This window comes from Balaenoptera musculus, chromosome 10 (genome assembly GCF_009873245.2).
Source record: "Balaenoptera musculus isolate JJ_BM4_2016_0621 chromosome 10, mBalMus1.pri.v3, whole genome shotgun sequence".
NCBI lineage: Eukaryota > Metazoa > Chordata > Mammalia > Artiodactyla > Balaenopteridae > Balaenoptera > Balaenoptera musculus.
Window position 1 is genome coordinate 23,351,253 of NC_045794.1, and position 26,481 is coordinate 23,377,733.

Below are 26,481 nucleotides of genomic sequence, written 5' to 3' on the forward strand. Positions count from 1 at the left end.
ATGTGCTCAGTCTGTTCTGTTACAGTATTTCCGGAAAAGATTGAAAGTGGTGATGGTGGTATCTGAACCTAAATCATGTCATTCATACCTTTTTCAGAAACTTCCAGTGACAGTCACAGCTCACTGAGAGAAGCCAAAGTACTTGCTGGATTGCAAGGCCTTTAGGACTTGCTCCTCACTGCTTTCTGACCTAGGGTCTCATTGCACTTCCCCTCTTTCACTCCACTTCAGGCACATGGGATTCCTCACTGATTCTCCAACATGCTGGGGAAACTGGCCTCAGGGCCTTTGCACTGGCTATTCACTCTGCCTGGAAAGTGCTTTCCTCGGATATCTGTATGGCTAGCTTTCTTGCATTCTCCTTTAAAAGTTGCGCTCTCAGTGAGGCCTTTCCTGGCCACCCTATCTAAAATTTCACATATTTATTCTTCATAGTACATCTCCCTGCTTCATTTTTTTTCTAAAACTCACCACTTTCTTACGTAATATGTATTTGCCATTTTTATATGTATTTTCTATCTCTCCAACTGGAATGGAAGCATCATGAATCAAAGATTTTTGCCTATGTTTAAAACAAGCCAAAAGTGTATCGATGTTGCCTAGAACAATGCTTGGCATTTAGTAGGTGGTCAGTAATTATATTTGTGATGAATGATGCTCCATGAATGATAAGATGACATATACCTTGGGATGAACTGAGGTTATTTATTGTGTCAAATTTATTCTTTGGATGCATCATGGCTTGTTAATTTGTGTTTTTGGTTGCTCTCTTATCTTAATATTTGACATTTTAAAGTTAAGTAGCCACAAAATGGCACATACTTTACATACCTTACAAAGATTCAGTTTTCATCCAAAAAATGACAGTAAAAAAACTAGATGTGAGTCCAGGGAGGTAAGTTTTTGGAGGGTGAAACTTATTTATATTTGTCCAACTGATTTATATCTGTCCCCTCACGTGGACCCCAATCCTTCCAAATTACATGTGTTTTCTCAAGCACGTAGAAAATGAAAAAATAAAGGAAGAAAGATGGCAAAGGGCAAAGCCCAAAGCAAGAAGGGGAGAGTGGGAATGAGTGTTTGGAATAATAAAGGCATAGGTGTGACATGAATAGTCAGAGCTTACCCTGTAGCAGACTTTAATTTTAGATCCAATAGGTAGAGGGTCTTAAGGCTTGCAATTTAATGATTTGCTGATAGTATAGCTTTCTCCCATTTTAATATGTCAGAAGTTGTGATGTGTCTTACGATCTTAAAAGAGGTATCCATTATACACGTTTTAGCTGGGATTGTTTCTTTTTTCTTTTTTTAAATAATAAGGTACCTAGAGTAGTCAAATAAATTCATGGAGACAGAAAATAGAATAGTGGTTGCCATGGGCTGGGGTAGGGAGGAATGAGAAGTTAATATTTAATGGGTGCACAGCTTCAGTTTTGCAAGATGAAAAGAGTTCTATAGATGGATGGTGGTGATGATTGCACAACAATGTGAATGCACTTAATGCCACTGAACTGTCTACGTAAACATGGTTAAAATGGTAAATTTTTATGTGTGCTTTACTCTAATCAAAAATTTTAAAATTAATAATTTGATAAAATTTAATGGCATCTTAGAATTGGAGGAACACAGAATCCTACAAATTGTATTGTACATGGGATAATCATCAAAATAACGAATAAAGGAGATCCTGCCGTAAAAAAGCTGTGAATGATAATAAAGAAGGCAGGGCTGTAAATTGGCAGTTACAAACGCTGGCTCCGGAGACAGGTTGGCTTTAAATGTTGGCTTTGACTCTTAGAAGCTTGTAGGATTTGGGGAAATTTTCTTAAGCTCTTTGTCTCAGTTTCCTCATCTGTAAAATGGGAGTGATAGTTTCTGCCACACAGGGTTATGAGGATCCCACAAGCTAATGTATGTTGAGTGTTTGTCAGTGAGCCTGGTGGAGGGTTAGTCAAACAGGTAATACTGAAGTGTGGATTGTAGAGAGCAGAGGGAAATGTTTAACAGGACCCTTTGCAATGAGGGAAAGAAAGGGTTGAGTCCAGTTACAAGGGGGGTTAGGTTACAAATTATTTCTACAGTTTACTTCTTTGATAAAAGAGTACAGACATTTCCCAGACAACGGGGAAGCTTCCACAATATTTTAGAAAAACTTATTAGTGATACTAGTTACGTAATTAAGATTTCATTCATGTTTAATGATGGCCAACTTGAGAGTCCATCTACTTGACTGACTGATGCTAATCTACTCATTAGTGCAACTGGGCATTTGAATTTCTAACTATTATTTTACCCGAGCCATGAAGATCCCCTGGTTTCCTGTAGGGTGCAGGTTATTCCTTCACTACTGATTTCTGCTGCCTGTTCAATTGTTTCATATGATCAAAAACTGGATAAGAAAAAAGAAAATAGTAACACTAGTAGCCTGTTAGAGTGAAGGGTATTAAATCTACAAGAATGAATTTGTTTTAATCAGGGAGCTATACCTATAGCCTTCTAGGAATGAATAAGTTTCTTTTAGGACTTGGAAGTTTGTCTCCTGTGGTTAAAAAAAAATCAATTGAATGCAACATATTTGTTCAATAACTGAGGTATAATTCTCTGTTTTGATTGTGAAATGTGGTGTATTAACACAAATATTAATAATGGAGAATTATGTGCTTTATCAAGCTCAAAGTCTAAGAGAGCAAACAGAAAAATATGTCTAATTGTTTGAGCCAAGCAAGTTTTTGCTTACTTTAGAGCTAACTCGATGAATTGCCCTAGAACATTCTTACAATGCTTTTTCCAGTAGATGGAGCTGAGGTTCATGACCTTGACCAGATCCTGAAACGCCAAAGTGTCTGATCATTTGGCATTTTTAATTGTGAAGCAGTCTCAAAATCACCAGAAATTACAAAAAGGCAGTTTTCAACAAAGTGAATGAAAATACTGATGGTAAAAACTGCAAGTCAGGCACCATAAGCCATGAGATAAGTAGCATATAAAATGGGGGAAATGAAGTGTTCTTGACTGGCTTCTGACCTGTTGAATCATTATAATGCGTTTCTACCTTTTCTCTATGTTTAAAAAAAAGATAATATTAATCCTAAATGTACCTCGTTCAAATGTTTCTGTAAAAATAACAATACTCATAATTTATTTAAAGAGTTCAGACACGGGGTATGTTCTCTCCAGGGCTGCTGGCTGTTCTTCCTGAGTCCCTGACCCTCAGCCACACAGTCCATCCGCATCCCACCGTCCTCTGATCCCTGCTGCCCTCTGGCCAGCTTCTCTTTTCCTGTGTGCCTCCAGGGAATGTTTTTTCAAGCCTTGGCAAACAAGGTACATCCTAAGATTGTATCCCATATGTGGTCACAATTATCTGAGTTATGCCACGTCTCACTGAGACATCCTGGTTGAAGTTAAACCTGTTTTTCCCTTAGGCTTCTGGAAAACTCACATGGGAAGGGTCCACAGAAACAGGAAAGCAAATGGACCAAGTCAGCAGAATTCTCCATCAAGAGAGGCCAGTGCTGTGTGAACAGTGAGAGAGGCGCTTTCAGTGGAATCCCAGGCTACCAGTAGTTGTTGGGATTGAATAGAAAGATTCCTCTATTCTTTTATGAAAGTGAGTTAAGAAAGAATAAGTGGCAAGAAAAATAGGGACAGCATTTTTTCTTGATCTCAAGTTCCCCTTCCCAAAGTAGAAGAGGTTCTTTGGCTAGCTCTGCATCCTGTCACATAGCTAGATTTTAATAAATATGAATAAAGGAATGAATAATGGGTGAATGAATGAATATGGTGCACTCCTAGAATAGGAGCTGAGCCTCAGTTTCTAGGGGACCTTATGTTCTCCATCCTTCTGGGACTCAGGGGACTTTGGAGTATACCTGTGACCGGGATAATGTTGCAGGCTCAACGTGTACCCCCTCCCTGCTACAGAAGCTTCGGGAGCATGGTGATGTGCATGAAAATAAGGCGAGGAGGGGTACAGCCCATCTTCTCTCCTCAAGAAAAGTGTCTAAAAGAACCCTTTAGGAGACACTAAAGCAGTCTATCTCCTCACCCTGATTGGCTGTGGATGCACGAATGAGAGGTGCTGGCCTGCCCTAGCTGTGTAACAGGATAGCCATTGTATCTTGGCAATTAATATTTTAATTTGGCACAAATACCCCAAGGGAAGCTCTCTCACTGTATTTCTAATAAGACTGGCAGATGAAAGCACTTGGCATCTGCTGCTCTCCCCAGCATTTCAGATGTAGTTACATTTTTGCAGTAGTGAACCTTAGAGGCTGGCCTACTGCTGTGGTTTCTCTCACTCCAGAGCACTGTTTAGTTAAGAAGATTCTTTCTGTCTCTGGGAAACAAGCACCGTGAAAAATAAAACCTAGGAAAACAAAACCTCAAAGCCGTAGTCTAATTTTGACCACATCGTAATCTTGACTTGGAAAGTACAGAATATATTCAGGCTCATTCTGAGTTTCAGTCTTTGATGTACTTTCTGACAACATTGAATAAACTGATGTCTTTCTAAGAGACGGTCATGATTGGGCTTTTGGGATGGGATGAAATGTGTGTGAGGTTTATTTCCCCTTTTGGTTTTCTTTCTGAGCAGAGATGCTGAGATTTTGGAATAAATAGAGGGCTTCCTGAAGACGTTGTTCTTCTGAACTGCAATAGAAATTTAGGAAGGAAAAATAAGTGGGCTGTTTGCAAGACTGACCCAGAGTCAGAGGTACTGTAGTACACAGGGGCACTGGCCGGTTGGAGGGGATGCTCTACTGGCCCCAAATGGCAGCGGTGTTGCCCTGAGATGATTGTTTACAGCACAAAGGTAGGCCTCCCCACCCTAATTACACCACAGCAAGTGCGAGGACAGGGCAGCAGAGCACCGCCTCCGCCTGGTGGCTTGATTTCCAACGTTATTGGTGTAGTGTTCTTTGACTCTTAGGACAGAAGAGTATGAGATGCCTTATTGCGGTGTTGGACCCAAATGAAATATGACTGTGAAATTTGTGGCTGAAAGATTCAAGTCTTATCTCACTCTCTCCTCCTCCTTAGTCTCTCCTAGGAGAGCAGGCAATAAATGTTTGCATGAGGTGGTAGAGATACAATACTGTGATTAGGACATGAAAGACCCTGTATTAGATATGTCTTTTGGTAGCTAAAGATAACATTTAATTAAAGGAGCTTGAGTGAACTGCACCTTCCCTTTTCTTTCTTTCTTTCTCTTTTTTTGGCCACACCATGCGGCTTGCGGGATCTCAGTTCCTCAACCAGGGATTGAACCCGGGCTACGGCAGTGAAAGCCCGGAATCCTAACCACTAGGCCACCAGGGAACTCCCCCCCCTCCCTTTCCTTTGTTGATACTGAATTTTAAGAAATAGAATCATGAAATCAAAAGGGCATGGCAGTTTTTAAAACTATATATATTTACTGGGTGGAGAGAGAGAGAGAGAGAGAGAGAGAATGAGGAGGGGTGTGTGTGTGTGTGTGTGTGTGTGTGTGTGTGAGATAGTACTAGTCCAACTATTTCTTAACATTTGTTGTCCTTATAAAATTGGACTGATTTTCTTTTCCCTATTTTAATTTAGTTACTCACCATTCTGATTTGGGAATGTTATATTCAAAATGAGTTCTGTGTTATAAATAAGTTTAATTGTGACAAATCACTGCTTGTATGTTGATCTTGGATTTTAACAGGACAACAGAACTCAGGAAAGAACAACAAACCAAAAATGAAGGTTGGGGACAAAAGAGGGCCAAGTGTAGGCTAATGCAAACCAACAGAACTAAGAAAATCAGAGGAAAACACAGCATGATACTTTCAGCAAAAATAACAGACAAAAGACTCCCACCTACCATGAATTAATAACTATTGAAACTGGGTGATGAGTACAAAGGGTTTCATCATTATAGTCTTTACTTTTATATATATTTGAAATTTTCTGTAAAAAAACATTTTAAAAAAGAGACCCACATAAGGCAAGATGTTAACATTTATTACATCTTTTTACTTGATTGTGTATTTATATTTGATGATTAAGGGGAAGTTAATATGAAAAGAAGAGCTTCTACTTAGATGGCAAAGGCTAAAGTAGATGGTGCTTGATATTACGTGTAGCACCTGCCACGTGAGGTCAGGCAGTTCACATTCTTGGGTGTGGTTTCTGGCTAGCCCTAGGATTCTATAATTCTATGAGGAATCAAGCTTTGTAGACATTTTTCCTCCATTATGCCAGGAAAATCTGGCAAACACCATGGGTTCCTTAATTAAATTAAAGTATCACTGTTATAGCCCAGCTGCATCTTCTGCCCTGCCCTCCCTGATGTGCTACAGTCCCACCCTTCCACACACCGTTAGTTGACGATTATGTTGTTGAAATCCTACAGTTGATTCCAATTTTGACTTAAACTTTCAGCTGGACTGAACATGGTCAACGTAGGGTTGCGTCATGAGTTGAACTAGAAAGAGTTATTCTGAAGGCATCTCTGGAATTTTGAGTAAAGTAATATGGGCTGGTGTTCAATGTTTTGGATGTTAAATTGACTCAACAAGAGTTTATACCAAATATGTTTCTAATTATGAGCTTAGGGTTTTGTAAGCATCATGGGAGAATCAAAAGAAATGTAAGAGAGTTTCGTACTGAGGTACCGTTGGGAGGAATAAGTGACCAACTCGCGTAAAATCACTAGTAAGCCCTCCCTGGTGGAATATGATGAAAAGTTAATTGTGAAGTTCAAGACAAGACACAGAAGAGAAGTCAGTAGAGGAGAAGAGAATGGCACAGTATAAGGAGGTGGGAACTGGCTATGAAAGATGGATTTCTATGAAAGATACAGGCAGAGAGGAGTGGGAGGGGGTACAAGGGTGGGCACAAAACCTTGGAGTAGATGTTGGAAAGGAGAATGGATGAAAGTTCATTGAGAGGAAGAAATTGATGAGGAGGAGGAAAGAGGCAATAATTGTAGGTCAATTCACAGGGAAACAGGAAATCAAGGTTCCAAAGTAGAGGAATGATAAGCTTTTAGGAAGGAGTTAAGGCTCAGTTCCCCTGAGACTGGCAGGAAGGAAGACAGGGAAGATGTAAGAGGCAGTACGTAATGTGCGTTGAAGAAGGAAGTATATGAGGGAGTTCATGCAAGAGGACCTCAATTACTGTCCATTAAAAAGGCTCTGAGGTCACCTCTTAAATGTGGTAGGAAGAGGGGGGTACAGGCTTGAGGGGAAAGGAGCTAGTGATCATGGAGTGTGTGTACCAGGTGGTAGAGGAAGTGTGAATAAAAGTCTTACTGAGAAGGAAGAAGGCCAGGATAAAACCAAACATTCATTCATCTTTTATTCGTCTGATGTTTATTGAACTCCTATCATTGTTCCTTCATTCAGCAGTCAGTTAGCAACAGTCCTTCACTTGCGCGTCAGACGGAAAGAGGAACCGACAGAGAACGCAGAGTCTGTTGGAAGAGAGAGACGCATAGGTAGCCAGGTCTAACCTAGTCCTTTCAGTGTGATGCCTGCTGTAGTGAAGGTTCATCCGGATGCTGTAACTGGCGTATAAGTGAACAGGCAATTCAAGGAAGACTTTCCAGACCAAGCCCCATTTGAGGTGGACCTTAAGGAATGAGGAACAAGGAGGAAAGGGTAGGAAATGCAGTCTATGCAGAGGGAATAGAATTGGTGTGTGAGAGAGCATGCCGGGTTTGGGGAGGCTTGGGGTGGTGTGGGGGCTAGAGCACAGGAGATGGAGGAAGAATAGGGGCAGTAGGGTATTTGCCTAATGGAATTTACCTCTTGCTAACATTTTTGAGGCAAAGGTAACAAAATTAGCAGAAACAGAAATAAACGTGAATAGAATAGACCTTTACCTGCTTGAGTAAGTCAACACAGTGCTTTGAAAGCATTTAACCATTCCAGTGGTGGCTCTTTTGCTTTATGTTCCTATAGTGATTTTAGTGTTTAAAAATAAACTACTCTTGGACTTCCCTGGCGGCGCAGTGGTTAAGAATCCGCCTGCCAATGCAGGGGACACGGGTTCGAGCCCTGGTCTGGGAAGATCCCACATGTCGCAGAGCAACTAAGCCCGTGCACCACAACTACTGATCCTGCGCGCTAGATCCCGTGAGCCACAACTACTGAACCTGAGAGCCACAACTACCAAGCCTGCGCGCCTAGAGCCCGTGCTCCGCAGCAAAGAGAAGCCACCGCAATGAGAAGCCCACGCACCAAAACGAAGAGTAGCCCCCCTCGCCGCAACTAGAGGAAGCCCGCGAGCAGCAACCAAGACCCAATACAGCCAAAAATAAATAAATAAAATTTTTAAAAATCTAAAAAATGTATAAAAATAAACTACTGTTGAGTGTTATGAGTGCTTGTAAATATCAATACAGTGTTAAGAAACGTGAGTATGCTCACTGTGGTCAATTTTTAGTATTTTTAAATGGATAATTTTGTAGAACTGGTTTTGAAACAACTTATTTCCATATCATAGGCAGTGGTTTCATGAAACACTTCTAGAACTTGCCCTAGAAACACTTCTAATCTTGCTCTAATCTCCTTCCGTCAGGAGAAAGAGGATTTTTGTTTTTTTGTCTTCACTGAGCAGAAAGCTTTTTTTTTCTACCCAATGAAATGGATCTGTTTATAAAACATTGCTTATGTAGTTTTAAAAGCAGATGCCTGCTAATGTTCATAATCAACATGAGGAATTTAAAGCTGTATAGGGCCGGTCTCAGCACTTTCTTAGATGGAGAACATACATTACACATCCTGGCTCTTTTCCAAAAACCTGTCCTCAAGAAGTTAACATAAATTTCATTTTCCTGGTAGTCCTCAGGGATGGAAGTTATCCCGGCCACTCCGTCAGACTCCTCCTAATACTTGTAATTTAATTCCGGGCACTTCAGTTTACAACATAAATAGAATTATGCTGTGATAATTGTGCAGGTATGTGGTCAAGCAGGTGATGTTAAAAATTGTATCCACACAGTGCATCCTTACTAAATTAGTTTCAGATTCTCTTGTGGCCTCATGGGAAATACATCCAGTGCACCGATGTTTTGAGAAGAAACATCCTGCAATTTTCTTTTTTGTTTCTTTTTTGATCTGTTTCTTTTTGTTTCCTTCCCAACACATAACTTTTGTTATTCTCAGAATTTATACTTAAAAAGTGCATTAATTGGAAAGGCAGAATGATAAAAGCACTTAATTCTGGAAAAATAATTGCTGTCACATCAGCCGTGTTCTGGGCAGTAAGCATGTACAGTGTGTATTTTCTTGAAGTCTGAGGTTGTTTATTTGCTTTTTCAGTTGAACTCTGGGCGGCCCCATCTAACCATTCTGGACTCCACTGGCTTTTATTTCTGTTATATTTGAATAAGGAATCAGGAAATTCTATTGGGATTACACATTATGTGATTAAGAACTATTTAAATGAGATACCAAGAGACACAGCACATGTACTACTCTATTTCAAAATGACATTTTTATGTTGTCTGCGCTCTGTGAGCCTTTTCAATCTGTCTCCTTAATCACTTGTATATATTGCAATACAAGACAGCTGAGGAAAAAAATCTGCACTTCCTTTCCCAATCTGTACTTCCATTGGCATTTGTGCCATCCAAAAATACGCCCAAATCTGATAAAAAAGGGGGCAGAAGGGAGGAGAAAAAAGAGTAAGCACTAGTCTAAGTAGAGCACTGGACTGGATGCTGTGGAAGTTACAAGATGATACCAGTTTGCAGGCTCTGCCTGGAAGCTTAGAGTAATAGTAGGTGAACAAGCAAACCCACGAGAAGTTAATGAATTCAGAACGGAACGTGGTAAATCACCGATGAGCGTGGCTAGTCAGTGCTGCAAGGGGAGGTCATTGTGGACTCAGTGCTTAAGCTCGTGGGGGAAAAGAGAAAGGCTTCAAAGGGGAAGGGAAGATTTGTCCTGTGATTTGAAGACTTGAGTAGCAGGAAGAGGCCGGTGGTGTAAGTTGCCCCTGCTGTCTCCCGTGTAAAGGCTGGCATTGGTAGTCCTGGATTTGGGACTTTGGGAGGAGAGAGCAGGAATGGAAGGACCTCCCAGGTCATTCCCGCTGATAGAGGCATTCAGGGGGAAAGAGCGATTTTGTGCCCACCCACATGCTCACAGAGCTTTGTGTGCCCAGGTGGGCATCCACTGTCAGTGACTATCAGTAGCCACTGTTCCCTTTGGGTCATTATTTTCTTCTTGATGAGTTTTTTGTTCTTGTTGCTGTTGTGTATATGAACCGTGTTTCCTTCTCATATTTTCTACTAAGGGCAGTAACAGCTGCTCTGAATTCAATTCAGGTTCCTTGGATTAAAAACATATGCAATTGTTATTTACCCACAGTAGTTCAATTTTTACTCTTCTTTTTTTTTTTTTTTTGGTAGCGCCAGGTCTTTAGTTGAGGCAGGCAGGCTCCTTAGTTGTGGCATGTGAACTCTTAGTTGCAGCATGCATGTGGGATCTAGTTCCCTGGCCAGGGATTGAACCCGGGCCCCCTGCATTGGGAGCGTGAGTCTTAACCACTGCGCCACCAGGGAAGTCCCTCACAGTAGTTCAGTTTTAAAGAGGGTCAGGCTTACCCATATCACTTCCTTTTTCAGGCAAATGGACACCTCCCTGGGAATGGAGATGTGTATCAAGAAAGGCTGGCACGTTTAGAAAATGATAAAGAATCTCTCGTTCTTCAGGCAAGTGATTTTTAAATGCTGTTTTTCCCTCATGACTTAACTTACAAAGACCATTTTAAATTGGGATGGCAAGTTCAGATGCTCTCAGGAGCCAGACTGCTAATAGAAATAAGTGCAGTAGGCCATCTGTGCACGTGCAGGAGCCGTGAGGACTGTGGCAGAACAAGGATACATGTGAACAGCACTTCTCAGCCTCTGCTCTTCAAGAGCCAGTCTGATGACAGGCACAGTGGCATCTGATTTTCTGATGTGATCTGTTTTTTTTCTAATATATAGCAGAAATTCTGACTTTTATACTATATATGTGTGTCTATATATTCGTACATCTATTCCATAAATATGAATAAGTATTTCTGAATCTGAATATATATTTAATTTTTCAATTTTAAAAGTGATACCATGGACCAAACAAAACACAAAGTGGGTAGTGGAGTCCTGTTTGTAGGCTAAATTAGAGTTTTCCTCTCCTTCATAATCTTTTAAATCCTTGGCACGTAGTTTTACTTTGGTATGTTGAGCTAAAAGAACTGAAGCATATTTACCAGGCTGGTGATCGTTGGGAGGAAAACTCAGGTTTGCAATAAGCACTGACGATGAAGGACTAAGCCAGTGGCTCCTCTTGGACCTCTGAGCTACACCCTGGCTTTTGAACACATTCGTGGACCGTGTGATCATGAAAGATCTCATGGAATTTGGATTCCCTGGACTCTTTATTTGTCAAGCGTCAGATTTAAATAGTCCTTGATGACTTCTCTTTCAAACGTTAACTTCATTTCCTCTCTTAATCTCTAATACCACCTCCTACCCCCACCATCCCTCAAAAAAGATAATTTCTGTATGTGCTCTTTCTCTGTAAAGTGTTGCACGTCCCCAATCAGCCCTAACTTCCTTGAAAATTGCATAGGAGTCCTCAGACCAATAAGCAGCACATAAATAAGAGTGTGAAGGTCTGGTTTCTTATTAATTCTCAGATTTCTTTTTTTTACAGCCAAATGAGTGGTAACATCATCCCAGTTTTTGTTCTATGTAGAGAAATAAAGTTGGCAGTGGGACCCAAACTCTTCCTAATCCATTACAATATTTTGCTCTAAATACAGGTAAGTGTGTTAACAGACCAGGTAGAGGCTCAGGGAGAAAAGATTCGCGATTTGGAGTTTTGCCTTGAAGAGCACAGAGAGAAGTTGAATGCCACAGAAGAAATGCTACAACAGGTATGTTCAGAAGCCGGTACCGAGGTGGGGTTTTCCTGCTGGACTATTTGAGATGCTACATTTATATGTTGTGTTTGCTCTGATGCAGGGGTGAATTTTGTGATTCACTTAGCCTGGTTTATTTTACTTTTTTTCTTTTTGGCTGCGCTGCTCAGCATGTGGGATCTTAGTTCCCCGACCAGGGATCAAACCCACGCCCCCTACAGTGGAAGCGTGGAGTCTTAACCACTGGACCACCAGGGAAGTCTCCTGGCTTATTTTAAGCAAAAAAACCTAGAGTAACAGGTCTCTAAACACATACACACAGTAGAAAGTGTTCACTGCAATTAGAGTCTGGAATAAAATATTAATAGGATTGTAGATAATTTAAAATTTCTCCTTTATGCTTTCATATGGTTTCCTAATTTCCAACCATGAATGTATATTTTATGATTAAGAAAAAAGATAAGTACCTTATATGACTTATTGGAAAAATTGTATAATGTATGTGGGTACACACACATATGGTGCTCGTCTATGAGAGGGCCTATAACACAGCAGGTAGAATACACACTGGAGCGAGACTGTTAAGGTTGAGTCCCTGCTTTGCCATTTCCTTGCTGTATGACTTTCTGCAGGTTCTTAACCTCTCTGTTCCTTAGCTTCCTCGTCTGTTGAATAAGAATAATTCATGAGTTATCCTTATGAGTTTCTATCTCATAAGGTTGTTTTGAGGACTGAACCACTGAATACCTGTAAGAACAGTGCCTGGCACATAGCAAACATGATAGCATCATCAGTGTTATCATCAGGCTTAAGAATATATACGTTTATATATGTGTGTATCAATATAATGCTTATTGAGCATTAGTTCGGCTCTTTGAAGGGTAACTAAAGCAAATAATTTTTTCCAGATGTATCTATTTAGTAATTAATCTTCACATCCTCTGCTTAAGAGTTACTGCTTTGCAGTCATAAGTGAGACACATCCACATGTGGCTGTTTATAATAAAACAACTTTTGGATGTATCTCTTAAATTCTAATAGGAGCTTCTGAGCAGGACATCCTTAGAAACTCAGAAGTTGGACCTGATGGCTGAAATATCTAACTTGAAGTTAAAACTGACAGCTGTAGAGAAGGACAGATTGGATTACGAAGATAGATTCAGAGACACAGAGGTAAGTGATACCCTTCCTGTCTCTTTATATACATATACATATGTATGCACATATATATGCATACTTAATATATCTCGCACACACGTATTCCTAGAACAAATTGAAATTCCTTGGAGTTGTGAAAGAGAGGCAGTTAATTACTGTGTTCCCTCATTATCCATGCTTCTTTTTAAGAATAAACTTACACTGACTTTTTATCACTGAATGATAGTGGTAATTTTTATTTTGAGACTTTTGATGTGAAATATTAATCCTTCCACTTGCCTTTAGAAATACTTTTGACTTTCGGACATTTGGAGCTTCTGTCTATATATCTGGCCATCCATGCATCCATCTGTCCATCTGTTCATCCATACTGATTCTCTTCATTGTGGAAATAATGGGTTCAAGTGCCTGATTTTACTAGTAGTTCTTATTTAAGCACACTGATTACTTACTCTATAATAAGTAGGTTTTTAAATGTGTATAGCAAACATGCTTTCATTGTGTAATCATAAAAATCACAGATATTTAGAGGTCATTTAATTTGGCCTTCTACTTTTGGTCTAATCCACATGTAAATCATTCCAAATAAATACAGCTCAGTATACTTTTGTGAAATTCAGGGTAGATTCTACAACTTGAAATACCCATTTACCTGGCTAAACATGCTTTCTTGTTTGTTTGACCTAGTTTATTGTTAATCCAGGTTTTCTAATTTGTTAATTGCTTTTTTGTCAAGGGGGGAGTTCAGAGCATATCCATATGAAATCTATTCATTTGAAAATAAATATAAAGCACTGTAGAAATTTTTTCTCTCCTAGGGCCACCTCTTCCTTTCTCTTTATTTTGTTTCCTCAGTTTGGGTATGGAGAGGTGTCATACTGAATTAGAAAATGGGAACCAAGAAGGAGAGAGGAGAAATCATTTACTTACTTTCCCCCTCTATCTTCATTTCAAATATTTGTTTTGTGCTGACTACATGCCATCACGATATGATATATATTATCCACATGTTATCCACTGTGTGAAAGTCCTTCATAGAGCTGAATTTAATAAGGTTTACTCCATTGCTATTTTTAAAATTAAATTTTCTGTCAAAGATGTAACTATAATGGAAAGTCTTGGTATATGTATTGCTTATTCAGTAGCAAAAGGAAATCCCCAACTTAGCTCATGTTTTAATCTTAAAGCTCTTTGTCAATCATCTATATAAGTATGTTTTTCATTTAATTGAGACTGGGGCTCTTAAAACAAAACTTAGGAAGTTACTTACTTTCACTAAAATTCTAGCTTTTGTGCTTTCTTTAAAAATGTTTGGATATCTCCTCTTTTCCCTTCTGTCTTTTCCTGACTCTGGTGTCAGGAAAGAAGTTTATAGTTTGGGGGCATTAAGAGGTGGCCTTATTATACACACAAAGTTTAGGGAAAGTCTTAACCGGCACAACTGTGGTTAATTTGGGTACGAGATGTTAACCAAATATTGGGACTAAATTGAAGTAACTGTTTTAGGATTTTTAGGATTTTTTTTTTTTTTTTGGTAAGACCCCAGAGCAATATTTACATCTCTTGAGTTTGTCTGCATTTTTTATAAATCCTTTTTTTGGTGTTTCCTTGCTTCACTCGTGCATTCTCTCAATCATATGCAAGGTGATCTTGTTATCAAACTTGTAGTAATCCCTGATAATTTTCTAATAAACATTCAACACTATTGTTAAAATGTAGCATGCACATACTCAGAGATTATGGGATATATGATTAACTTTGTTAAACACGAAAATAAAGTAGTCTTCAAAATTAAAACTAAAAAAATTAAAATTGAATATGCTCATTTTCTTAGAATGAGCATAGAATGCTCATTGTCTTAGAATTTTAGATTATTTGGAGATTAATTTCTAAGAAAACATTGGAGTAGGGGAAGAAGTATAGATACTTCCAAAAGATTGGGGGTAAAAGTCTTGAAACTTTGGAAGATTGAGGGCTTGCCTGTCCCAGGAATTGCTGATAGATGTTTGGCATCGTTCAATGCTGCCCCCTTGTGGTAAGAATACAGATATCAGAAATGAGTTTCTGTGGAGCCCTGAAGAGGTTTCTGAAAAGGAAAAGATAACAGGGATTTTCTTTTTAAAACAGTGCTGAACTTCTGATAAGAAAGTTAGTTGGAAATAATTTGTATTACATTTTTAAAAGTTTCATGTTAAGGAGGTACTTCCAGATTTTCCAGCTTGACTTTTCATGGGAAGGTAGGGCTTCTTTCAGATTAGAAATTTATGTTCATATTTATAGTGTTGCCACAAAGGATAATTGGGTAGGGTTTTTTTTTAGTAGAAAAATGACCTCAATTTATAATTCTATTTTCTTCATTTGTTTCTTCTTCTTTACAAATTGCCGCTGTTTCTAAAGGAAGTGGTAAAATACAACAATCCAATAGAATTCAAAGCTGTTTTTTACCAATAAGAAAGTGGGAAAATATATATAAGAAAGACCAGATTGATTAAGGAAGGCTACTAAGAATTCATATTATGCAAAGATGGTTAATAAATGGGAGATAAATAAATGGGAGAAACTGACTTTTTCCTTGAACTTGAATTCTGGACTTGTAGATAAGGACTCACAACTAAAATGTTATTAAATGATGTCAAACAGTTATTTACCTCATTCATAAAAGGAGAAAATAGACTTCCTCTTATTGAAACATTGTATTAATAGTAATTATAATTAATATTAATAAGTAATTATTATATAATACTAGGTAATACTTTTCCACCTTTTACAAGAAACTACAATTTAAAAGCTTGTAGGTTTTCTGAGAAGTGTATTTCACGACAGCATTCTTTTTTCTAGCCCCTGTGAGATTGAATTCTTACACTTAGAAGTTCAGAATAATCCCTCAATAAAAAAGTTTTATTTCTTATTGCATTGTTCTATTTGTTTTTTACAGCATTCTTGTGTAATTCTTTTCCGTCTATGAATCTGTGGCTCAGGAATAGATGTCTTGAAAAGAAAGGAACAAAAACACGTTAACCATTGGTGGGGTCTTCATGCCTTGTGGTTAAAAAAAAAAAAAAGTTTTCACAGAGTATTTGAACCCTTCTTTGGATAAGTTGGTATTGTTTCACATTCTAATTTCCTTTTCCTATTCTCTGGGCTCTGGACAAAGATATGTCACTATTGCTCAGAATATTTAGACAAATTTTATAAGCAAATTAGTTTTTTTTAAATAAAAGTAGAAAAGTTGTATGAATGTATTTGTATTATGAAAACATTAGGATTGCTTTCTTCTTCATTTTACAAATATAAAATTATTATGATACTGAATATATTTGTAAATGATAGGGCCCTCATCTACCCTCAAGTTGTGAATCCTTGGTCTAAAGTGTTTAAATTTCATTTGATTCTCCAAGATTGGGCTGATGAACAATCTATTTTTTTGTAGAAAAATTAAGAAATTATAAAAGTATTTTTATAAATATCCATATATCACTGAAAAGTCTCTAAAAGTAAATGACTTTACTAAAGAAAATTTCTCTGGTTTATTTTAAAAGATAAGAGTTCATATAGTGATTTTTAGTCTAGAAATATTTGCTCAATGATAGTAAGTGATCAGCTACACTTCTTAAAATTTTAGTCACCTTTCATTTTCATAATCAATCGCATCATTTTAGGGCAGAGGCAATGTTTTCAAGGGAAAGATGCTTTAATTCTCAAGGGGACACATTCATTTTCATTTGTCTGATCTCATTCATCCAGCTTTAACTCAGGAGCTATTGACTGAAGATTTCCAAGCTGCTATTTTGGTAGATAAGTGTGTTACTGCTTTCCTAATATGTTTCCTTGTTGCTTTTTGGACAGGGGCTAATGCAAGAGATCAATGATTTGAGGTTAAGAGTCAGTGAAATGGACAATGAAAGACTTCAGAATGAAAAAAAGCTGAAAGCTACCAAAGTAAGTTCTCACACAGTGGCAAAAATTTTTATATAAATGGCTCACTATCTACAATCAATAATATAAATAAAATACATTTTCTACTTAGTATATGATTAAGAAGGCATTTTACAAGGGAATGAAGTTTTTCCCCAAGCTGGAGACCATCTTGAATTTAAACACTACTGTTCTGAATAAGAATCAGGGTTTAACTAATCTGATAGAACATAACCTGTCATTTCTCTTAATTATCTAACCTCCTTTATAAACTGATACTGTTTTCTTGGTTACTTAGCTTGTCTTTTTCTATCTGTAGTTTTCTTTCACTCCTGTCTCTCTACCAGTCTTTAATGGCCAAACTTTCTAGCATGAAAATCAAGGTGGGTCAGATGCAGTATGAAAAGCAGCGGATGGAACAAAAGTGGGAGTCCCTGAAGGTGTAGTAGACCTTGGGTAATGGGGTCCATGGCCTGTTGCTTTCTGGCTTGTGTTGTTTTGCTGTGATGGTGTTTTTAGTGGTGTGTGCATTCATTTTGTGTGTGTGTCACCTGTTCTTTAAAAATATATTTAAAACTGATTAGAGGGACAATGCGATCCCTAATATTGTTTTCAGAAACATATGAAATAGTGACCAACAATGAGGTAAAATAAAAGTATTCGTTTATAAATTAAATCTCACTCTCTTGGACTATCTGAGATTCAAGCATGGTAAAATAATTGCAGCAATTCACCTGTGAAAGAACTCTGGTATCAATAGTAGACACTGTTTTCTTCCTTCTTGACGATAAATGTGTACATCAGTTAACTCTCATGGCAGTGAGTAGAAGTTACTGCTTAGAAGCACAGTGAGAATGGGCAGCACTTCTTGCCGGTGCTACTGAAAATTCCTTGTATTTGGTGTCCATTCCTACCATAAATAAAAACTGTAGGGCCAACTTCTTAGCTCCATTGGAGAGCTACATCTTCTCATAATACTAAACATAGTACGTATCTTTAGAGACTGAAACTATGTTAAGAAAAAGAAAGGTGCACTTATTAGCGTTGCATAGCTTTATTTCCTGTGTTAAATATAGCCAGCAAAACTTAAATTTGTCAAAGCTAATTCTTTACCAAAATGAAATGGAAACAAACATTAGTAAATAGATAGAACATTGGATTTGGGGTCTTAAATAGTTGTGTAGTTTAAAAAAAAAAGACTTAAAATCTGTTTTCTAAATCTCTTTTTTTTCCATTGTTGTAGGAGATTCTATTCTTTTACCTTAGTGATGAGGATGAATAATTTAGTTCCATGATTTGGCTAAAGTTGTTCATCGCGTGCTACCTTACCCACTAATTAAGCTCTATCTTGTCCAGGGAACATGAGTGCCATCTTGAAATGCTGAATAAATGTCAAGCAAGTCTAATATATTATTTTCCAATTTGCATTTTGTTTTGCTTGTATGACACTAAGCATCTAATTTGGTTATCTTCCTTGATTAACTTGGTCAGATTTTTTACTTAACATAAGATTTAAACCTTAGGGCTGCCCTAGTCCTAATCACACTTTAAAAGATTTATTTTTAATTTGGTCACAAGGAAACTTGAAACAATTATACCATAATTATTATAAGTTGTACTTTTATTAATTGTCTTGCTTCCTGCTTATCATTGCCACTGTCTGATTTCTGAAGTTTGCGTCTAAATTCTTGTAGTTTTTTGTTTCATTCACAAAAACTAATTATTGACTTAAGAGTTAACAGACTCTCTGAGTATTCCCTTTTAGTCATAATCTACTCTTTTTAAATGAATTTATCATTTGTAGGAGGAACTGGCGTCTCTGAAAGAACAGCTGGAAGAGAAGGAATCTGAAGTAAAAAGACTACAAGAAAAATTGGTTTGCAAGATGAAAGGAGAAGGGATTGAAATTCTTGATCGAGGTAAGAATATGTATTTAACATTTGTTCTCTTATTTTGTTAAAGTCGTCCAAGATCTATAATAGAAACTGATGTTAGATGATGTGTACCATTAGCATCTAAGAGAGAGAGGGGTAGCAGAAACCATCTGGGCCCAGGACTGCAGGAACTCCTCCAAGCCTCTTCACTGTGCTTGGGCATCTATTAACTTCCTCTTGAGCAGCTGAGAAGGGCACCTCTGTACTTTAGTGGGACTTAATTTTAGATTACTACATGGTAAATTCCCATCATGTCCAAATTGCAATACAAGGAAGTGTCCGAAAGAATGAAAAGGAACCAAAACTATGTGTCAAAAAGAATTAAAAGGAACCAAAACTATGTCCCAAGATTATTCCCCTCTGAGCTGAACTTGAGACAACATAAAGTAAAGCATTTAGGAACCTTGCCTGCCTTTTTGAGAGGAGGGAGGGAAGGCTCTGCATCTTTGGAAAGTTAATGAACATTTCTTATCATACGTTGAGCCCTCAGCCTTCTAGAAAGCAAAATAGGTTGATTCTGTTTTGGGAAAACTGTATGAATTTATCCAAAAAATTGTTCTCATAAATTGAGGAGGTTTGTCCTGGGTATTATATGGACTGTAATTTTTCATAATGTAGGTTATACCTGCTAGAAAATAACTTGAATGAAATGTGGGTTTTTTAAAAATTGTATTTGGAAATATATATGCCTGTAACATCTGACAACACTCGGTCAAATTTAACCTTTCTTTGTTACAACAAATGATATGGCAAAAGCAACTTCTGACTCATTCAAAACAGAACAAATTCCAGTTAGTGTAGATTTGGTACATTTTTATCTATTGCTTTATCTATTTTGTCTATTTTATCTACTATTGTCTGTACAATGAGGGGCTTGAATTAGATTACCTCCAAAGTCTTCTTGGCTCTAGAATACCCTGGTTTTATTTACCTGTAGGTATCACAATCCCCTGTCCATCAGAAAACTCAATTCATCCAACATTGAGGGAAATGGATTTTTCGCCTCTATTTTGGCATGTGTAGAATGTATGTTCTTCAAGGACACTCCCAGACAGGTCACGCTTTCAAGATTCTAAGGAAAAAAATGGAATCATAGAGGCTATGTGGGCTGGAGGCTATGTCGGCTGTGTTAGAGTAATGCTACCCAAAGTCGGATCTGAGGAGTAGCACTGGTCTGTGAACCACCTGTTAGCAGTACACAGCCAGGCATTAAGAGCAAGTGTTTAGAAGCTTCATGGAATCTGATGTTGACATAACATCTACCTGCGTGATCAGTGGACTCATCTTGGTGAACAGGAGATGGACCACTTCAGTGTTGTTGAACTTGAGCAGTGAGATGAATATGACATAAGCAATGTCCTAATCACATTCAGGAGGGTCACATATCAGACTGTAATGGAAATGTAAAAAGCAACCAATGCAACATTAGCTGGTTTTTCATCACAGTTAGTGTAAGAAGCACTTGTACTCCGAAGGCCCAATTTTAATACAAGAAAATCAAGGTTCAGAAAGATGAAGTAACAGAGGTAGTAACTCAGATTTGCATCTTCTGATTAACTACATTAGGTTCTCTTTCTAACCTCACAGAGAGCATATTATATTGTAGTATCAGTCCTAAAGTCATAAAATAATGGTTAATATTCAGTCTTTATGAGGTTAGAGTCTCTTTATTTTAGGTAAAAGGAGACCAAATAATAGTGCTTTTAAAATATTACTTATTGTTGTAATGTATGCTAACTTCCAATTCGATGGGTTTTCCTGCACAGATGAAAATTTTAAAAAGAAGCTCAAAGACAAAAGTAAGGTTTTTGGTGTATTTCCATCAGCCTTTACATTCACCAAAAGTACTACTTGGACTGTTCTTTGCATGTGTTTTTAAAACATTTCTCTCCCCAAAGATGTAAAATTGCTTCATCAATAAGCTCCCCATTTCTTCAGAGTACACGAAATAGAGGGCAAATAAACAAACAATAAAACAAGGAGTAAAAGACCATTTTGCTTATTGTTCCTGATTCAGCCCTTTTGCTCTGCACGATATAGCAGAGCACCCAGAGTGGTGGAGGTGAGGAAGCGTTTTCTCTGTGGCCCAGGAGATACAGGGTCAGAGGAGAAAATAATGTTTATACTCCTATGAAAACCTACTGTTTTTACGGTTTACCACAGGTGAAGATTGTTTTGAACTTTGCTTTTGTTTTCCAATGTTTTGTAGCCCACTTTTTCACTGAGATCTATATTAAGGGCTTCTATAAACATATTCTCTTGTGTTACAAAAGAAATTGTACCCAGGCTGACTAACAGAGACTAGATTTAATGCAGTGTAAAGATAAAGCCTTAGTGGACTTTCCTCCAGACATTAAGTTCTTAAGGGAATTTGCCATAAAAAAAAAAAAAAAAAAAGCAGTTCCTAAACAGTATACCTTAATTGAAAGTATTATATCAGAGCTGAATGATGCACCACTGTTTTAAAATTTACCTTCAGTAGTATTTTTTTGTCCTCAAAAGCAGACAACTTTAGCTGAACTTTTTCCTCTGTTTCAATTTTTTTAATTTGTGAATTCATTTGGGGTTGACTTTCCATATTTAAAATGTTTGTTTTTTTATTACTAAAGTAACATGCCTTTGTATTTGAATATCACATTTTAAGGAGAATCACTTACTTTGGCCTTTTAAAATAGTATTGTTTAAAAACGTTTTAAAATAGTACTGGAAATGAAGTTTATAGATGAAGCAAAGTACTTGTTATCCTTCTGTATGGAACCTACAGCCAGCTTCTTAGCATGATACTCATGTAAATATCACGTTCCTTCAGGCTCTTACCATTTGTGTCTCCATCTTGGTTATAACCGAACATCATTTTCTCTGCTTTTGTCATATATACACCATTCATTGCTTTCACCTGCTTTATAAGTTTCTTCTTCGAAAACTCTGTATTTTTATTGTTATAGCACTGAAATTTCATCTTCAGTGTTCTTATGAGGATTTTGTTCTTGCTTTGAGAGAGGGTAGTTGTTTTCTTTCTGGAATGATGACTATTAAGGTGAGTTAGAAAGTGTTCATTTTTCAGGTTTTCCCTAAAAGAGAATATGAATGGTAAATGTGCCTTTAAAAAAAAAAAAAGAAAGTGGAACAAATTATTAACATCTTTACCTTGCAACATTTCAATCTGAAGAGTCAGTAGCTTCTTGTTATTGTCACACAAGTTAACTAAACAGACTTCTGATTTGATGTTGTGATGTTTCAGATATTGAAGTACAAAAAATGAAAAAGGCTGTGGAGTCTTTGATGGCAGCAAATGAAGAAAAGGTAACTAGATGAAATTTAAGTGTTTATTTGGATGTGTAATAACATCATTTTGATCATTCCATGCATTCTCATCAGATATCCCAGTTTGAAAGAACATCACCTAAACACAGCTCACATTAAGGGGCAAGCATTCTCCCTTCCTGCCCAAGTGGGCCTGCTCTCGGGGGGCGGGTCGTAGACGTACTTGTGCTGCACAGACAGGCATGGAGACCAGCAGCCCTGGCTCCACTGAGAATCCACCCCTGCCGCCCACCCCCTTGAATTTAGAAAATGTTCAAGTTAACAGATCAGCTCTTTATATTCAGGTGACAAATGAGACAAAGGATACAGGCCATAGTACATCCTTTCTGTGGTCCCTGGAAATTCTGGACTGCCCTATGAACTCTGAAGGAGGTAGCCATGGCAACCTTAGCTTCATGATCATGTTGATTTTCTTCTCTAGGAACATGTTATTTCCTTCACACTCCTGGCCTCTTTCACATCTGGGATTGTCTCTGCTCTCCTGATGGTGAGATACCAGGAAACAAGCACAGGCACCATGTAATCAAGGATGGCACTCGGCTTTGTTTTAGCTATGCTGGCCTAATGCCAAGGTCTCCAAGAGGGTCTTTCCTCCAGCTGTTGCTTCCCCTTACTTCATCCTGCTAAGAGCAGGGATGCAGGGACCCTACTAAGGAAACATGCTTCTTCTTGGCTTCCCTGACCAGCCATAGACCCAGCAGGCAGGTTCAGCTCCTGTCATCAGAACTGCTCTCCCCTCGTGTGCTTTAATGAATAGGACAAGGAGACATTTTCCCACGAAAAGAGTAATTTCAAGGAAATAAAAACCAAGCAAATGCCAAAGAACTTTGTCTTGATCTTTTTGTCTCATCATAAGCTTCTTTCTCTAATTCTTTCTTGCCTACTCTGTTTGCATATTTATTTATTGCCTTTCATTCTTTTCGTTCTTTATTCAATGGAAATAAACTCTTTCTCCTACCCACCTACCCATATATAGGTTTCTTTTTGCTAGTCTTCCCCACATCAAATAAAAAGAAAAGTCATTAGCAAGCTGCCCACAAAGATTTAATTTGAAAAAAAAACACTAAAATTCATTTTGTTTTAATTTCTCTCCCTCAAAAAGCAACAATAACAAACGAAAATCCTAGTGTTGAATGAGGGCTTACTAGATGCTCAGACTTCTCTAGGAGCAGCAAGAGTGACATAACTTCTTGGTGGTTCCAAGAAGTCTTCAAAGAGGACATATTTGGGCAAATTCTGAGGGAGAGCAAAGAGTCATTCATCAGGAAAATGAAGGATTCTGGGCAAAGGATCCATGAGTGAAAATATGTCTCAGAACCAAGGCTTGAAACAGCCAGTGCGTGCTGGGAATGTTCTGGAGCAGGAGATATAGGTGGAGGAGTTGGGTGTATGAGAGAATGCTATGGTGAGGCTAATGATTTCATGATTTGGGTTCTCAGCTTTAGACCTTGGACAGTGAGATAATTAAATTGCCATGTTAGAAAGCTAACTCCAGTGGCAGAATGGAAGCAAGGATAGGGAGGGAGAATGAAGACAAAAGAATTAAGAAGCTGTTAAAATAAGTGAGAAATGAAGACGGGCTGAAATAAGGCAATGGCAGTGAAGTGGTAAGGAGGGAAGGGATTTCAGAGAAATTTACAGGTCGACAAGATTTTTAAATCTTTGGATCTGGGAGTAAGTTTCTGGGTTGAGCAGTGGGGTGAATGATGGTGCCCATAAAAGAGTTAAGGGAATCCAAGCAGAGACCAAGATACTGGAGGCAAATAATGAGCTTCATTTTAGATGTACTCAATTTGATGTGTTCATGGGACATTACAAGGAGATTTCTCATAGAAAATTGGAAAATCAATCTAAATTTTAGGATTAATCTAGGATTATAGATTGGTGGGGAGTGAACCCCATCAATTTTAGGAGAAATGTAGAGTTGAAATATATAGATTGGTGGGGACAAAACTATAGTTCATGTGTCACTTTGCTTTTGCTCCATGATAAATCACATTTATTATTTCTCATACTTTTGTAGGTGGGCTAGATTGCTCTTCTAGTCTGGGCTGGCTTTGCTGATCTCTACCATTAGCCGGTGGCTGGAATGGGGCTGGATGGTTTAAGATGGTGTAACTCACATGTCTGGTGATTGACTGGTCTAGGTTGACCCCAGCTGGGTTGTCTCTTCTCCAAATGGTCTCTCATCCTCCAGTAGACTAGCCTATGCTTTTTTTTTTTTTAAGGAAAGCCCTTTAATTAATTAATTTATTTATTTTTATTTTTAGCTGTGTTGGGTCTTTGTTTCTGTGCGAGGGCTTTCTCTAGTTGCAGCAAGTGGGGGCCACTCTTCATCGCGGTGCGCGGGCCTCTCACTATCGCGGCCTCTCTTGTTGGGAGCACAGGCTCCAGACGCGCAGACTCAGTAGTTGTGGCTCACGGGCCTAGTTGCTCCGCGGCATGTGGGATCTTCCCAGACCAGGGCTCGAACCCGTGTCCCCTGCATTGGCAGGCAGATTCTCAACCACTGTGCCACCAGGGAAGCCCTAGCCTATGCTTCTTCATGTAGTGGCCTCAGGGTTCCCTAGGGCAGCAAGAGAGGGCAAGCCCCAATGTGCAAATACTTTTCAAGCCTTTGCTTTGAACCACATTTGTTATATTTCATTGGCCAAAGTAAGTCACATGGCCATGCCCCAAATCCATGTGGGGGGAGCTAGGGAGCCCATTTTTATAATTTACCACACTGAGGGCCTGGGAAGAGAGAAGAGGGTAAAGGACAACATGTTGAAGCTCTAACATTTTATATTCTGGGTTGGGAAGATAGTGGGGGTTATGGAAGTAGAATGTTTATCTGGTCAAGGAATTAACAAATCAAAACAGAAGAAAAGAAAGAGTGGAGAGAAAAGTGAAAGAAGGAAAGAGTGGGGGTCAATCAAGTGCCATCTAGAAGTCAAATTAGAAAAAGGATGAAAAGTGTCTGTTGTTTTTAGTAAAGAAGGTCACTGATCACTAATTGAAGCAGCTTTGGTGGAGTGTTTTGAGGAGGGAAAAGCCAGATGGTGATTAATGGCAGCTGGTAAAGATAGCAGGTGTAGATCTTTCTTTCAAGCTCTGACTTATGTTAGAGAGGAGAGTAAATGAAGTTGATTTTTTCTTGTTTTTTTGGTTTCCTTTTGTATCTTATTACCTTGTTTTGTTTTTGTTTTTTAAAGATGGCAGCTGAAGGATAGGATCTCTAAATTTAGAGGTACTTTTTCTATGTCTCTGATGTACGTAGGCAAAATATTCTGGACATTACCAGTTTTACTAAAGTTTAGAAGTATTCTTTGAATAATGTAAATAATTCATGTCTACTTATTCTTTGTGTCACAATTACTTTTGTTGTTTTAAAATCATAGTATTAAAGATGATAATTTATTTATTAATAGGATCGGAAAATAGAAGATCTTCGACAGTGCCTGAACAGGTACAAGAAAATGCAAGATACAGTGGTACTGGCCCAAGGTAAAAAAGGTAGTGTAGCTCTAAAGACTTTTCTGCTTTACTTGATTTTTAAGTGGCTATGAACTTTTTTACATTTGGCCTCAATTTCTTTCATGAAGTATATCCATTATTTCAAGTTAGGTGGCTCATTTCATTCATTCAGTGATGTTATTAGGCATCTGTTCTCTGCCAGAAAGTGTGTCGGCTGATGAGTACACTGTTGGTTGGTTGCCCAGAGAGAGCCTCTCCACGGAGTTGATTAGGTAACATTGCAGAGAGAAAGAAGGACAGCACCTGCAAGGACCTTGGGGAAAGAAGACCTTGGTGTGTTTATTAAAAAACAAAAGGAGACCAGTGTACCTGGAAGGTAGTGAGCAGGGGGGAGAGTGAGACAAGATGAGATAATAGAGGTGAGCACGGCCGGGTCATGCAAGGTGAGAGGTTCAGCTCTTATTCGAGCCCAGAGGGATCCACTGAATGGTCTGAACAAGTCAACCGCATGATCTTTGTGACAAATGGACCGTCGTGGACTATGGACCGCTGGGACTATTCCAGCAGTGTTGGAAGGAAGGGAAGTCAATCAAGAGGCCCTTGCAGTATTGCAGTGGGAAGATCTGATGGTGCTGATTGGAAATGTATTTTGGTGTTAGAATCAACTCGATAGTGTGATGAATTAGATTAGGAGAGTGAAGAAGAAGAAGGCATCAAGAAAGATCAACATTTGTGACTAAAGCAACTAGCAGATGATGGTTCCATTTACCAAGAGGGGGAAGCCTAGAGAAGGAACATGGAAGTGGTTGAG

At 38.3% G+C, this 26,481-nt stretch overlaps 1 protein-coding gene across 10 annotated transcripts in view; it reads left to right on the plus strand.

Moving 5' to 3' along the window:
• Positions 1-26,481, plus strand: part of PPFIBP1 (PPFIA binding protein 1) — a 176,325-nt gene that overhangs the window by 117,222 nt on the left and 32,622 nt on the right. For 3 of the 10 annotated variants that reach the window (XM_036864852.1, XM_036864856.1, XM_036864853.1), the window contains exons 5-13: positions 10,601-10,687; positions 11,785-11,898; positions 12,925-13,056; positions 16,888-16,980; positions 17,304-17,396; positions 18,761-18,875; positions 20,657-20,689; positions 22,132-22,193; positions 25,625-25,709. In XM_036864852.1, the coding sequence (XP_036720747.1) occupies positions 10,601-10,687; positions 11,785-11,898; positions 12,925-13,056; positions 16,888-16,980; positions 17,304-17,396; positions 18,761-18,875; positions 20,657-20,689; positions 22,132-22,193; positions 25,625-25,709 (814 nt within the window). The remainder of the gene's footprint in view (positions 1-10,600; positions 10,688-11,784; positions 11,899-12,924; positions 13,057-16,887; positions 16,981-17,303; positions 17,397-18,760; positions 18,876-20,656; positions 20,690-22,131; positions 22,194-25,624; positions 25,710-26,481) is intronic. The other 7 variants (XM_036864859.1, XM_036864860.1, XM_036864854.1 and 4 more) reach the window with 6 other exon arrangements.